Source organism: Primulina huaijiensis, chromosome 11 (assembly GCF_012295235.1).
Source record: "Primulina huaijiensis isolate GDHJ02 chromosome 11, ASM1229523v2, whole genome shotgun sequence".
Classification (NCBI taxonomy): Eukaryota; Viridiplantae; Streptophyta; class Magnoliopsida; order Lamiales; family Gesneriaceae; genus Primulina; species Primulina huaijiensis.
Window position 1 is genome coordinate 24387754 of NC_133316.1, and position 14230 is coordinate 24401983.

A 14230-nucleotide genomic window follows, 5' to 3' on the forward strand; every position below is an offset into this window, starting at 1 on the left:
TTACGGCGACTGCTCTTCATATTTAATTTGAGAAATTAAGCTTGTTGGACATCACATCAAAACCACGTGGTGTATTTTCAAATTTCAACCGTATAGGTGGAGATTCCACATTGATTTTCAATAAAAACAAAAAAAATAAAAAAAAAAGAAAAAAGGAGTATTTTTCTATGCACCTTTCCTGTTGATCTTATCAAACTTTATATATATTTTTTTCAAATAACTTTTGACAAGGTGACGTCAGATGTCATTATTTCTTTGTGAGATTCATGCACTTTATTAAAAAATAATAACCACATAAATGTATGTTTATTTAATTGATCATAATCATGAGCATCTATATTAACTAACCATGTGTATAAGCGGAGCCGCCATTATGACGATGATGAAGTTTTGAAAATATTATATACATAACATTCTTTGCCTACTACCGTAAATTGAAATAATTTTGGGATTCTGGTTCGATGAATATTGCTAAACCATGCATTATTTGATTTTGAAATTCCACAACCTAAAGTCCATTCAAATTTTTAAAAAGCTAGGCTTAATGGGCATCGTGCTCCTGTGGGACATACTTAATACTTTTCATAAAATAGATTTATCCCACATTTTTTTTTATGATATGAATACTTGGTACATTTAGAGAATGGCCACGCCACTTTCCCATTTAAGTAGAATGATCATTCATTTCTTGAAAAAATTTGGTTGGTATATTGCCAAGTTAATGGTAAATCCATTATTGTATCACTAAGCTAAATGCTCATGATGGAATTGTTTTTTTTTTTTTTCTTTTTTTTTTTTATCATATGATGGAATTGTTCTTGGGCCGAGCCGTTAATAAATATATTTTTCAGAATTTTTACAGTGATTTAAGTGCTAGGTTTGTATATATTCATTCATTATACCAAAAGAATTTACTCTCTTTTAGGTGGTGCATTCCATGTTATATAATTTGAACAAAACTATTCTTATATTCCACTATATAAAGAAGATATCACATACTAAATTAATAACATAACTTCCTTTTTAAATAAGCTTTAAAGCCAACATCTTTAATTTTATAGTATTCATGGAGGTTCCTTTGCGTTGGGTTCTAGACAAAAGAATAAATTCAAGCTCGTATATATTCTTTAATGATAAATTCTGAATTAACATGTGATCTATACGACTATACCAGTTGCGGTAAATTGTTTTCCATGATCACAAATATAAATGATTATTTGGTAAATTTTTCGAATTAAATAGTTGTTATTCATTGTTCTCCTTCTCCAAAACATAAAATTACTTTGGAATAAAACTGTTTACGAAAGGAGTAAATTAAAGAGGTGAATATTATATGGAATAAGGTGTTCAAAAATACCTCTTCTGGAACAAACAATTGTTCTAGAAAGAAGTCACATATAGCCAGGCAGGCAGCTTTGTTTGTTAACTTTTTAACACGACAAAAGAATATTAATAGGAAACACATATATATCCATGCATATATATCCATGCATGTTTTTTATACAAACTAAAAAAGCATCGTAATAAATTAAGCTATAGTTCGCTATTCGTCTTAAATTAGCAAATCTTATAATTCATTTTTGTCAAAAATTAGAAGACAATTTTGTGCGTGTCTGAACTTGGAAGAGATTTGTTATGAAATTTAATTTAAAAACCGAAATAAATTGATAAGTCTGATTCAATCTTGAAAGTCAAGTGGTAATTAAATAATTGTGTCAAGTCTGAACGGGTAAACCCCCTTTTTCCTCGAAAAAACACGTGTATACACAATCAACGGCCAAGATTAGGTCACTGCCAGTTCAAAGTTTAGTGACCTTTTTTTCTTGGAATATGTGAAGTGTGAACTTAAAGATTTCATTTATTTGTGTTCTTTTTTTTAAAAAAAAAACAATTTGTGTTATTTCTTGAGATGGTAACAAATGTTTGGGAAAAAGGAAAATGCTAACATACATGCTGAATTTTGTTAAGTGTTATTAGAATTTTGTTAAGTGTTATTAGTAAATTTATTTAGGCCAAAATTAAATCCGAAGAAGCTAGTTTGAATTTGGCAAAAGAAAACCGCCATTGACATGAAACACACTTGGGATACATAGAACCCAATGGTATGAATCCAATGTACCAATTGGTTGTCAACTTCAACGTCAAGATCATACCTATTAGCTAACAATGGTAGCTACCTACGTATCTAATAAAAGCCATCGGATCAAATACTTTTGGCAACATCAGANAAAAAAAAAAAAAAAAAAAAAAAAAAAAAGGAAGGAAGGAAGAAGAACTTTGGCCTTTTGCTTTCGCCAGTACATTATTTTGGCTTTCCATTTCCACATGTATATTATAATTATGACCAAAGTTGAGGGGCAATTTTGGAACGCAATGCCTATATAAATTGATGCTCACTTAAGTCCATAAACGCAAAGTGAAGAGGAGTTCCAATTTCAGCTAAGAAAATAATTTTATCTGAATCTGTGAAGATGAAAGGAAGAAAGATGGAGATGATCAACGGTGGAAATTCGTGGAGGAGAATGGAGTACGGGCGCCAGATACCGAAGAGAGGGCAAGTGAAGATCGCCATTGTTTATGGTCTAGCGCATTCTATATCTCACATCTTCACTCTCGCCTCTCGTTCCTATTAGTCGCCGGCGTTTGAAGTTTTTGCTCAATCCAAATTTTGGCTGTTCGAACCTTTTTGTTGTCTACTTTTTCTTCTTCTAAAACATATATGTACATATGAATGGAAGCTTCTGATTTCTGAGCAGTTGGCAATCTTTTATGATCTACTAATTAGTCATTCAAGCAATCGAATTCTAATTTATGAAACCCAAGAAATTGAGACGATCCAAATTCACGTAAATAAAAATTAACCATGACATTGAGTGTAAGTTTCTTCAATTCTTGAATCGAAGAGAGCGGAAATCGAGAAGCAGATATGGACTAAGCCCAAATGTAGAGGCCCGTTCATTATGTACATGGGTAGCCCACTCGCCGGTGCGTTATTTAGCCCAAATTCTAGTCCAGGTCCGAAACGTGAAGGCTGCGAATTGACCTAATCACCCTCATACCATGCAGCTCAGCATCTGCTCCTTCCGACCGTCCTCGCCCACTCACTCTCCTTCCCCATTTCATCTTCCAATTTTGTAATAATAAAAAAAACACCTTAATTCAAAATTTTGCATTTTCGTAGAGAAAACAGGGTATGCACAGAAATCTGTGAGAAAGAAAGAAAGAAAATGATTCCACAACAATGGACGCCGCCGTGTAACAGTCAATGCACCAACAAATATGCCGCTCTCATGCAAATCCCATGTAATTTGTTCTCTCGTCTCCCCTGTTACGGCATCAATTCGATTCGTGTATCCTTAAAAAGATCATAACCATTAAAAGTTTAGATTTTTCTCTTTCGTAAATAGCTTGCTATTTTCTGTTTGGGGAATTTGGGTCCTCTATTAGTTTCTGTGCTTCTGTTCATGTGGGGCTATTTATTTCTTATATGGTGATCGTGTTGAAGATTCACCAATTTGGATACTTCTGAGGGAAATTCTGTAATAAGATATGGGATTTTCCCAAAGTCAATGATAAAGGATTTTTTGTGTCAAGTTATGCTTTTTCTCATTGAATTCCTCAGCATTTTTTGTGGCTGAAGCTTACTGTTACAACTGTCCATCATGCTGAACTTTAGAGGAGTGCAATGATTTCGTAGATATCCGGGGGTGTAAATGAGAGAAGGAGTATGGGAAAGTCTAGTTTTATGCATTTGAGTTTCAGATCCAAGACTCTATATGAGCATAAATTGCAACATTTTGCAATTTTGTTTATGTCTTGTTAACATCGAGACTTGGACCTAATTCAACCTCAAAAGCTAGCTCAATAGAGGAGTATTGTCCAAGTCTATATATGTAACTCACAGGGATTTATCCAACCGATACATGACAACTAACACACACCCTCAAGCCCAATAATGAATATCTGGAGCGTAAAGTTTACAAATGACCCAACTATGGGCAGAACGGGTGTCCCGACTATGAACAATCCAACAATTAATGGTAGCATGTTGAGATTGAGATTTTGACCTATTTTAACCCCAAGCTAGCTCAAGAGGATATGATTGTCCAAGTCTATATATTCAACTATCAGAGATTTTATCCAACCGATGTGGGACAAGTAACATGTCTGAATGTAGAATAAATATGAAAAAAATATCATAATTTTGTTTTCAAGGATGTTATGTGCGATTACAACATCTTGGCTCGGGAATGTACTGCGTATCACCTAAACAATGCAAAACGTTTTATGGTCTTGGCCGTGTCTTGTTGATATTCAGTAAATTCGTCCTTAGAAAGTTAAGAGATTTTCAAGTTTAAAAACCGAGGAAGAAGGTCAAAGGGATTTTACTTTAGCAAAACTTGAATATTTAATTAATTTATGGAGTTTACTGATATAAATTTGACTATTTTTGTAGTGTCTTTACTCAAGCCACTTTTAAACAGACTAATAAGCATGCTGATTAAAACTTAATAACAACAATTAAACAGCGGAAACAATAATTCCAGTCTTAATCGTTAATGCATCCAAATCGAAATCATAATCATGTAAGAGAATACGAAAAGCTAAATAAAATCTCTATTGGATCACCACCGAAAATTCAACTGCTCTAGTCGTTGCCTTGGCCGTCTGAACCGTCCAACCTAATACCTGTATCGTGGAATGGGGTGTTCAAGATGAAAACAAGGACGTGAGCGACAATAACTCAATGTGAGAATGTACGAGCATATAAACTGATATGATGCATGTGAAATGCAATATGCTTGGATATCAAGGAACAAATCAAGAATCTTGTGTTCAGTTTAGAAGGGCCTGAGTGTGCAGTCTCTGATCTGTCCTAGGCATGTTTTGTCTCCCACACTCATCATTAAGACGTGGAGCTAAGATGTCCAGGGTCATCAGAGCTCGCGGGTCCCGTCAGACACTGTAGCTAATGACGTATCGATCTGCGTGTGCAGGTTCACCAATCCCTCCTCGAGCCGACACTAGCTTCGAAACTTTCCGACACTAAAATGTCCTAGAAACTGGCTAAAAACTCAAGGTATATGGCTAGAAATTGAGAGAGAAACTGAGGGAAAGCTGTGTTGGAAACTAATGAAATCAGCTTCTATTTATAGGCTATATCCGGATTGGTTCAGACGATCCGAACTCAATTCTTATGTGTCACGCGTCATAATCGCCTTAGTCTAGCTAGATTTCTCGGGATAATGTTATGTGAAGTAGATTGGGTGATCCATTTCAAATTCGGCAGATCCCAACATGTTGATCAACAATTCTTTAATAATACTTAATTAACAACTCTTTAATCATGTCTTAATTAGTACTTCATTCAAATAAAGATTCTGGGCATTACAATTCTCAATTGGAATTATCTTTTATTATTCCTGTTGTGATTTGCATTTCTTTGTTTATCTGCATTTACAGTTTTATGAAGCAAAATTGGACTAAACATGATCTAGGTTCTTGTAGGGAGAGTGTTTTGCAAAAAGGGGTGTGATGCTGATGGTGACACATGGGATGAATGTAAGTTTTTGTTTCGTGTCAACCACTTTGCCAATACTTATATGTTTATTCCATTCGAGTGAGACTTATTTTCGAAACTAACTTCTATTTATTTAATCATGGCTGTTATCTTCCATCAAAACATTTTTAGTCATACTTTTCTGTGTTGCTTTGATGTTGTCATATATAAATAATCCCACGGTAGTCGGTTTATTTTAAGTTTTTGCTGGATATTATAGTTTGTTATCATCTTTAAAAACTCGCTCAACTAACTGACCATCTGATATAAGGTTTGGGTGAATGCGATGAAATATGTTACAAAGACCCGGTCCTCAAGGACCAGAAATGGAGTGCTTATATTGATCGTTCTCCTGGTTCTGTTAGCTACTCAGAGGTAGTTGCCTAAGTCTTTCTCTTGAACCACGTGTTTGCGTATACGCATGCATTTTCTCCGTTACTCATCTTTCTGATTGGTAATTTCTTTATAAAAAGTAGGTAGTGGTATTGTCGCCTGGCTGATGCTTTCCCGTAGTGACTTATGTTTCTTACATTATGTTTACTCATACACTTATATTGCTCCTCTGTCTCTGCACATAACAGGAATGCTTCCGTGCATGCGTAGCTGGCTGTGGTTACAAGGTCTGTTGCAGTGGAAGTTTTGATAGTTTTTAATTTTATCTATTTTTTTGTTTGTTCAACTTCATCTTTACCTGTAATGGAAGAAGAAAAATAGATGATCTAGATTAAGAATGTGAAAATGTAAACTTTTGGCCGTTTTGGGCTTGACTTCTTTTAAATTATCGATGGATGGCCTCCACTACAGTTTGTCCTGAAATAAAATAAGCGCATGATTCTTGATTGGCTTCTCCAAGAGCTTACAGTATCATGGAAGCTCTGCTTTGCTTACGCTAAAATTGAACATGAATGTTTGAAGTTTAACGAGCACATTGTTCTTTCCCTGCAGTTTGAGATTCCTTCAGATCAAATCCATCATGTTAATTCGAGATCACCAAAGCTCCCAATCGAAGAGAAACCAGCTGCCCCTCCTGCTCTCGAACCCAGACCACCTCATGCATCCATTCTGACTAAAGATGAGATACCTAGCACTTCTGCATAGTGAGAGCTAAAAACGATGTTATATCATCTCATATTTTGCTTGTGGTAGAACTTTCTTGCAGCCGCCTTAAAATGTACCATGATCATTATATTGGTCTGTTTCTTTCAGGCAAAATGAACATAAACAGAACAGTCATATTTTTGCTCACACTGTTCTCATGAAATTAGCTGTCCCAGAGCAAGGGAGACTTTATGTATGTCCGGTGATTACGACAAACTAATGGGAGAGGACCAAGTATTCAGCTGTATGTATTTTCAAGCTTTAAGTGTTCATAATCAATGAATTTTGCAGGTGACTGTAACGAGTTTTCAAGAAGTATGCAATGTTTCGTAGTTTTCTACTATTTTTCTAACCTTTTTGTTCTAGAAAAACTTAAGCGCTACAAAATAGCATCAATAACCAATTTATTAATTCCAAAAAATAACAATAAACCATTTCTTACGCTGTTAAATAGGGGAAACTTATCACATGTATCAATTGTTGTAGCATTTTCTGTTACATTAACAATTAATTATCACATGTTTGGTCTTTACTGGTGTGGCAGATGAATTTTTCCCCTTAAATAGGAGCCTTTGTTATTATATTGTTTTGTTTCGAGTCACATCAAATGTATGCTAAATGGCAATCGAGCTATGAGTAGGGACAAAGTATGGTCAATCAAGTGTTCAAGTAACATCAATAAATCATCAATAAGTTATAGTTGCTTTGTGGATTTTCGTGTCATAACACACAACAATCTCGACTTTCTCTGATATAGACCGTCATTTGTGTGTGTATTTTTTCAAATTAAGAATATAAAGCAGATTTAGATGCCCACTATCAAGACTATATTATTTATTGTAAATAATTTGATCTCTAAATTAATTGACAATATTAATAATAGCAATGATACTTTTTCCATACGCAGCTTCAATTAAAATGACGATTACCAAACGACCTACTAAATTATTGGGATTGCTGTCCTCTGGAATGAGACAAATTGGAAAACTATAACATTGTCATGATAGAATTAACATTTCGTCCACTTTTTTTTTAAAAAAGATAGAAACTAAAATGAAAAGCAGAAAGTATATAACAACTTGGTTTCTCAATTAAATCTTTCATCCGTTATTACAATAATAATAGTAATCCACATCAATAGTTGTAATTACTGCAATATATGTAAAAATAAAAAAATAAATACAAAATTTCATTCTGGAAAACATTGAAAATCACCGTACCAACCAACAGAATCGAAATTTAATAATAGGAATCAAGTGGGATTTTGTTGGGTTATGGAATCTATTCTAAATTATTATTTTATTATGCGTAAAAAGAATCTTTTCCTAGTTGAAACTAACAAACAAAGGTGACGCTGATGGTGGGTGACAATCACGAGCCTACATTTCACGAACCGGTCCAAAAATAAAAGGACATTTGGAGTTGCGTTGCTTGATTTTCTTTGTCAAGTTTCCATTTAGTTTTCATTTAACCATATATAAGTAAGCGTAATCAAACACCTAATATGTACAACATATAATGAGTTGGATGAGAAATTTGTGACTACTGGAAGTCAGAGTAGGCGAGTGAGTGGAGGGTGACAGAGGAGATGGAGTCTGGAAAATTGAGGTTTCTGGCTCTGCTGCCGATTCTTGCGTCACTCATTGTTATCTATTTCGACATTTTTCCGCTGGTTTGTTCCCTTTATTCTCTGTTTGAACGGCGATATATCCTATTTGGCCTTCTCCGTTTGCATATGATCTGTATGGTTTCCTTGGAACTCGGAAGTGCAGTACTTTCCAAGAAAAAACATGGGGAGAACACCCTTTACATGGGTTTCTTGGAATCTTGAACGCGTGTAACTATATATTTATGGTCTACTTGATTAATGGACATCCTCCATCACAGACAGAAATACAAATTCTTTCTTTACGCTTTTTTGTGGTGTTATTGGCATCCATGTCATATATAAATTTGTGTATTTATTGATTCTGCTATTTCATACAATCCCAGAATAAATTGTTGATTTTCAACAATCTATCCCTCTTTCAAAAGAACTTGTGCAGAAGCTCTATTTCATCCTAGCTTCTATGTGTGCCCTTTGAATATCTCTGGTCATGTTAAAGCTATGGTAATGCAGTTTATAAATATTTGTTCCACAGTCCTACAGGACCAGGTGCAGCCTCATGCCATATAGACACTATTGGATAACTAGTAAGCGCATCGTGACACCAAGTGCTGTAATATCTGGCGCAGGTTATCTCGACAAACAAGTTTTATTCTCGTTGAATCGGTCTTAATTACTATTTTTCTGAAGTAGTTGTAAGCAGCTTCATTTTGTGATTCATTTTATTTTGCTAATAAATTGTTTCATGACTCTGGAAAATGAGCAGTTGAAGTAAAAGGAGGGAAGATCATATCTGTAGTTGAAGGAGATACTTGGCAAGGAAATGCTCGGAGTAAACACATTATTGATTACGGGCAGGCTGTCATTATGCCTGGCTTGATTGACGTGTAAGATGACAAAACTGTGTTTTCCCTTATTTTTAGTTTAAATCAATTGGAATTAAATGATACTAATAAACTAAAAAAGCATGCAATTTAAATAGCTTCTTTCAGTAGGTTCCATTTTTCTATAGATATTTATGGTTATGTCATATTTTATGGTTCTTTTCAAAGATTTTGGGGCAAATAAATTTTTTTTTATAATTCATGGAAGTCATGCACATCTTGATGATCCTGGAAGAACAGAGTGGGAAGGATTTCCTTCGGGGACAAGAGCAGCTGCTGCTGGTATGCAGATATACATAGGTTTATGTAAAATTGTGAAGAGATGCAATTCATTATGTGAAAAGAAATATTTATCTCATGATGCTTTCACAGGTGGAATCACGACATTGATTGACATGCCATTGAATAGTTTTCCATCTACAGTTTCAGAAGAAACTCTGAAACTTAAGGTACGGAGAAAAGATTAAGAGGCGGATCAGGATCACTTGATTCCTTATAGCATGCTCTATTAAGAATAACTGACTCTTATTTTCTTTCAATCTTTGCTGGCGATGAATCTCAGACCACAGCTGCTAAAGGGAGGATATTTGTTGATGTTGGTATGCTCTTTATACCGTTCTTTTCATTATAAATTTACTGCATATCATTTAATTTTCTCTTAACAGGTTTTTGGGGAGGCCTGGTACCAGAAAATGCATTCAATGCAAGTTCTCTGGAGCGCCTTCTCAAGGCTGGAGTACTTGGCCTGAAGGTTCGATCATCATGCAGCAGATGTTTAGAATTAAATATATGATCAGATTATAATTTTGAAGGAAAATTTAGTTACACATCCAGTTGTTCAATTTGATTAAATACCGATGTCTTCAATATGCCACTTGATAGTTGAAGGATTATTGAGTTACCTTGGATAGCTCTCCGATGTATCCATCTCTCTGTTTCTGTAACTGATTCTCTTGAATCTTGAGTTCAACTACTTGTCTATCATGCTCCATCTGTCTGACATATTTGATGTATTTTTTATCTAGTCTTTTATGTGTCCTTCGGGAATCAACGACTTTCCAATGACCAATTCCAGCCATATAAAGGTAACCAGTTGCTGTCTTTATACAATTTGTGTGAGAGTCAATAATATATGTAGTTTCCTGTAGGAAGGGCTCTCTATACTGGCAAAATATAGAAGACCGCTGCTTGTACATGCTGAGATGCAACAAATCACAAATGAATGGGAAACAATAGACGATGCTGGAAATCCTCGATCATATGCCACGTATCTGAAGAGCAGGCCTGCTTCATGGTGAGATCAGAGTGGCACTTTAAGTTAGCTTATAAAATTCGAACATCAGTTCATAAAATTTTTCAGTACAGCATGACATATTTGTTGAGGTTTGCCAGACAAAAGCCATGATTTTGTCAGAGTTCCCTCAATTAAAAGGATACCAGAGAGTTCGAGCTTGGATATAATATTAACCACATCAATCTCAAATCGGTTGGCTTATTACATAAATATAATCCATTTATTCAGGGAAGAAGCAGCAATACGAGAGCTGTTAACAGTAACGAAGGACACTAGAGCTGGAGGTTCTGCTGAAGGAGCTCATCTTCACATTGTTCATTTGGCTGATGCCAGATCTTCTTTGGAACTTATTAAGGTAACTTCTGTCATTACCTTTCCTAACAAATTTTGAATTAAAAAATTAACATATCTTTCCAGCTCGCGATTTCTATGTTGCACTGTATCTTGTTTAAACATTATAATTGATGCTATCTAAAATTAATGACTTGTGTTGTGTTTTGAGATTTAAGTAGAGAACGAATTGGTTATGATATTGGTAAATAATACAAGGAACTTTACAATTTTTTTTCTATACCCCCTTTCCCCCAATAATTATTTATTGTCAACTTGATGAATAGTTCTTAATTTGATGTTGAAGTTTCTTCTTTTCGTCCCTTAACACGGAACCTTTGTGTTTCCAGGAAGCCAAACGAAGGGGTGACAGAGTTACGGTTGAAACATGCCCCCACTATTTGGCCTTTTCAGCTGAAGAGATTCCAGATGGAGATACTCGGTTTAAGTGTGCTCCACCAATCCGTGATGCAGAAAATAAAGAAAAACTCTGGGCTGCTTTGCTGGTAAAGCTGCTCGTATTTTGTGGATAAACTGTTTCAACTTCTAACTACTGGATTTGATTGAAATTCAATTTCAGGATGGAGACATTGACATGTTGAGCTCTGATCACTCTCCCTCAGTTCCGGAACTCAAACTCTTCAATGAGGGTAACTTCCTTAGGGCATGGGGTGGCATATCTTCCTTGCAGGTGCATGCCATTCGTCAAATTTATTTAGGCATAAAATTGACCCGTTACTTCAGTTTCATAAAAATTATGTTTCTCAGTTCGTTGCAACTCTTCACCGGTTATTGTAATTCCTCTTCTGTTGTAATTACCATATTTTTGAGCATATCATGCAGTTTGTTCTTCCTGTAACGTGGTCATATGGACGTACACGTGGAATCAGTCTGAATCAGTTAGTTTCCTGGTGGAGCGATAAACCAGCAAAACTTTCGGGTCAAGATCTAAAGGTGATGATGATCAAACAGTTTGGCTTTAGATTTTACATGCACTTCTGTATTTAGTAGCAAGTAGAACTTTGTAGTTCATTATGGATTGCATCGCTTGTGCAGGGAGCAATTACAATAGGAAATCATGCAGATTTTGTTGTCTGGGAACCCGAAGTAGAATTTGAGCTTGATAATAATCACCCTGTATACCTTAAGCATCGGGTATACTCACGTTGACTGACACGTTAAAGCCGATAACGTGTTCTTTTGGTCCCATTTTTAACATTAAAACCTACTTAACTATGCAGAATATTTCCGCGTACATTGGATCAAAACTAGCCGGAAAGGTTTTAGCAACTTTTGTTAGAGGGAACCTTGTTTTTGAAGAGGGGAAGCACGCTCCCTTTGCTTGCGGTGTCCCAATTTTGGCTAAATGAAGTGTGATTGACCGTGTTCCTGGTTTGATTTCTTTCTTCTTTTTTCCCGTCTCGCCTTTGAAATTCAATGCAGCTGGAATAAAATCTCTCATTTTTCTTTTTTTAATGGTTAAACCAGGTTTTTGTGCTGGATATTGTTAATTAGCTGTTCGGATTAGTAAAGTATGGTCTACACAATCCCGGTTGTGAAGCCTAAAGTTGCCCGTGTCTCAATGTAAATATTTGTTCCGGTGTTTACCTACCAGTCAAATGACCTATAAAAATGGGGGAGCGCAATGGCCTTTTGTTAATAATATCTTTAAATTCTGCACAACAGAACATCATGTGAACATATCTTATTTGTAATACTAATCAAGGATTCTTGGTCTTAGAGAACAAAGCCATTTTTTGTAATCACTGCCTTTATACAGACAAATACGTAAGAAACATGATGAGTCTGTGGGATATGTAATCAATATTTATCCAGATTCAGGTGATTTGGAACCAGTATTTTCCTTGGATTGATCATTTCCTGCTGCATCATTCGTAGTATCCTTCACTGTAGCTGGTTTATTCGAAGAGAAGTGAAACACAAATCCAGGACAGCCGATGGGATTACCGCATGTAATAGGTTGGCAATGGAAAGGACCGCCTATCCCGGGAACGAATCCTGGTGGATAAAATCCATTATCGTAACCGTATCCACTACCATACCCATACCCTTGATCTCCTCCAGAACCACTGCTCCAGCTACCTCCACCACCTCCGCCACCTCCACTAGAGCCGCCGCCATGACCATAACCATACCCACTTCCACCACCGGGATTTCCACCATAACCACTACCACCACCACTACTCCATCCACCACCGCCACCGCCACCGCCACCGCCATTGGAGCCACCACTGCCATGGCCAAAACCATAACCACCACTGCCATGGCTTCCTCCACTACTCCAACCTCCTCCACCTCCTCCGGCGCCACCACCGTCAACGACTATATCTCTGTCACTTCCATGTTCATGATCATCAACTTCGGCGAGAATGTGACGGAGTTTGGATTCGTCCATGATGTCAGACATGGGGGAAGAAAATCTAAAACTTTTAGGCCTGTGGGCGGAGCACATCGATAAGCTTAACAGAACTGCCATTAATGCGACACGAAGCCATTTTGGTGCAGCCATTTTCATAAGAACAACAAACTTAGTACTCCAAATGCAACGTAAATGGAGACTTTATATAGTAAGGTTCTCTCAATTGCGTAACAATTTGTATTTAATTTGATGGAAGAGAGCAAAAAACTGGTCACACATTCTTGATTGCTTATTTTTCATAAATCAAGGAACATGGCGTTGGTGTGAGAAAATTATAAATGAAAATAAAATAAAATGGTGTTAATGAAAATGGTTTTGTAATCCATTATACAACATGAAATTAAATTAAAAAATCACATATATATTTTCATTCATACAATGTGAAATATATTTAATATTACGGTATATACAATAGCAACACACAACATGCGATATAATTCGCGTGCATAAATTTTTAACTTAATCAATTATTTTTAAATTTTTAAGTTTTTTATTATTATGTGTTCATAGATATTTTTCTAGTTAATTAATTAATTTTTTACCTTTAAGTTATTGATTATTATTATTAACAAATTATTTAGTTGTTTTAAGTTAATTATTTTTTAATATTTAAGTTATTGATTATTATTAACAAATTATTTAGTTGTTTTAAGAATGTACTAAAATAGATTCTTATAAAAAAAATATTTATTGAATGATAGAATGAATAATTTTATCCATCTATTAAACTGAATAAGGTGGTTACTTTAAGGAGTTAGTGCATTGTTATATAGTATAGATCATAATTTGCGTGCATAGACTCCCTTTTTAAATTAGTTAATTATATTTATAACTTTAAGTTATTGATTATGAATCACAAATTATTTAGGTTTTTTAAGAATTTATTAAAATAGATTTTTTTAAAAATATTTATTGAATGAAAGAAGTAATTTTATTTATCTATTAAAATGACTAAAATTGTTACTCTAAGGCTTTTACACATTATTATATGGTATAGATATAGGCTAGATATTCAATA

General features: G+C 35.1%; 2 protein-coding genes across 4 annotated transcripts; both read left to right on the plus strand.

The window, feature by feature from the left end:
- Positions 1-2996: 2996 nt before the first annotated feature.
- Positions 2997-6973, plus strand: LOC140987936 (uncharacterized). 3 transcript variants are annotated; one of them, XM_073456702.1, is made up of 6 exons: positions 3018-3303; positions 5509-5562; positions 5832-5935; positions 6142-6180; positions 6506-6657; positions 6767-6973. In XM_073456702.1, coding segments are annotated over exons 1-6 (426 nt in total). In that variant the 5' UTR covers positions 3018-3227; the 3' UTR covers positions 6768-6973. The 3 variants fall into 3 exon arrangements, with proteins under 3 accessions (XP_073312805.1, XP_073312803.1, XP_073312802.1); XM_073456704.1 differs by having other exon boundaries at positions 2997-3303; positions 5499-5562; positions 6506-6973; XM_073456701.1 differs by having other exon boundaries at positions 3021-3303; positions 6506-6973.
- Positions 6974-8164: 1191 nt separating this feature from the next.
- Positions 8165-12762, plus strand: LOC140987935 (allantoinase-like). Its single transcript, XM_073456700.1, has 16 exons — positions 8165-8330; positions 8800-8893; positions 9031-9151; positions 9357-9430; positions 9521-9597; positions 9711-9747; positions 9814-9899; positions 10174-10233; positions 10297-10442; positions 10671-10797; positions 11123-11278; positions 11353-11463; positions 11616-11726; positions 11829-11927; positions 12014-12164; positions 12261-12762. The coding sequence occupies exons 1-15, from the start codon at positions 8247-8249 to the stop codon at positions 12140-12142; spliced, it is 1512 nt and encodes a 503-aa protein (XP_073312801.1). The 5' UTR covers positions 8165-8246; the 3' UTR covers positions 12143-12164; positions 12261-12762.
- The last annotated feature ends 1468 nt before the right edge of the window (positions 12763-14230 follow it).

What these genes read in the sequence shown, in the direction of transcription:
- LOC140987935 (XM_073456700.1), top strand. Translation starts at nt 8,247, where the DNA reads ATGGAGTCTGGAAAATTGAGGTTTCTGGCTCTGCTGCCGATTCTTGCG. An exon ending in AACTCTGGGCTGCTTTGCTG is followed by an intron (nt 11,279 to 11,352) that starts GTAAAGCTGCTC and finishes ATTCAATTTCAG; the next exon opens with GATGGAGACATTGACATGTT. An exon ending in GTGGCATATCTTCCTTGCAG is followed by an intron (nt 11,464 to 11,615) that starts GTGCATGCCATT and finishes CATATCATGCAG; the next exon opens with TTTGTTCTTCCTGTAACGTG.
- LOC140987936 (XM_073456702.1), top strand. Translation starts at nt 3,228, where the DNA reads ATGATTCCACAACAATGGACGCCGCCGTGTAACAGTCAATGCACCAAC. An exon ending in GTTCTGTTAGCTACTCAGAG is followed by an intron (nt 5,936 to 6,141) that starts GTAGTTGCCTAA and finishes TGCACATAACAG; the next exon opens with GAATGCTTCCGTGCATGCGT. An exon ending in TAGCTGGCTGTGGTTACAAG is followed by an intron (nt 6,181 to 6,505) that starts GTCTGTTGCAGT and finishes CTTTCCCTGCAG; the next exon opens with TTTGAGATTCCTTCAGATCA.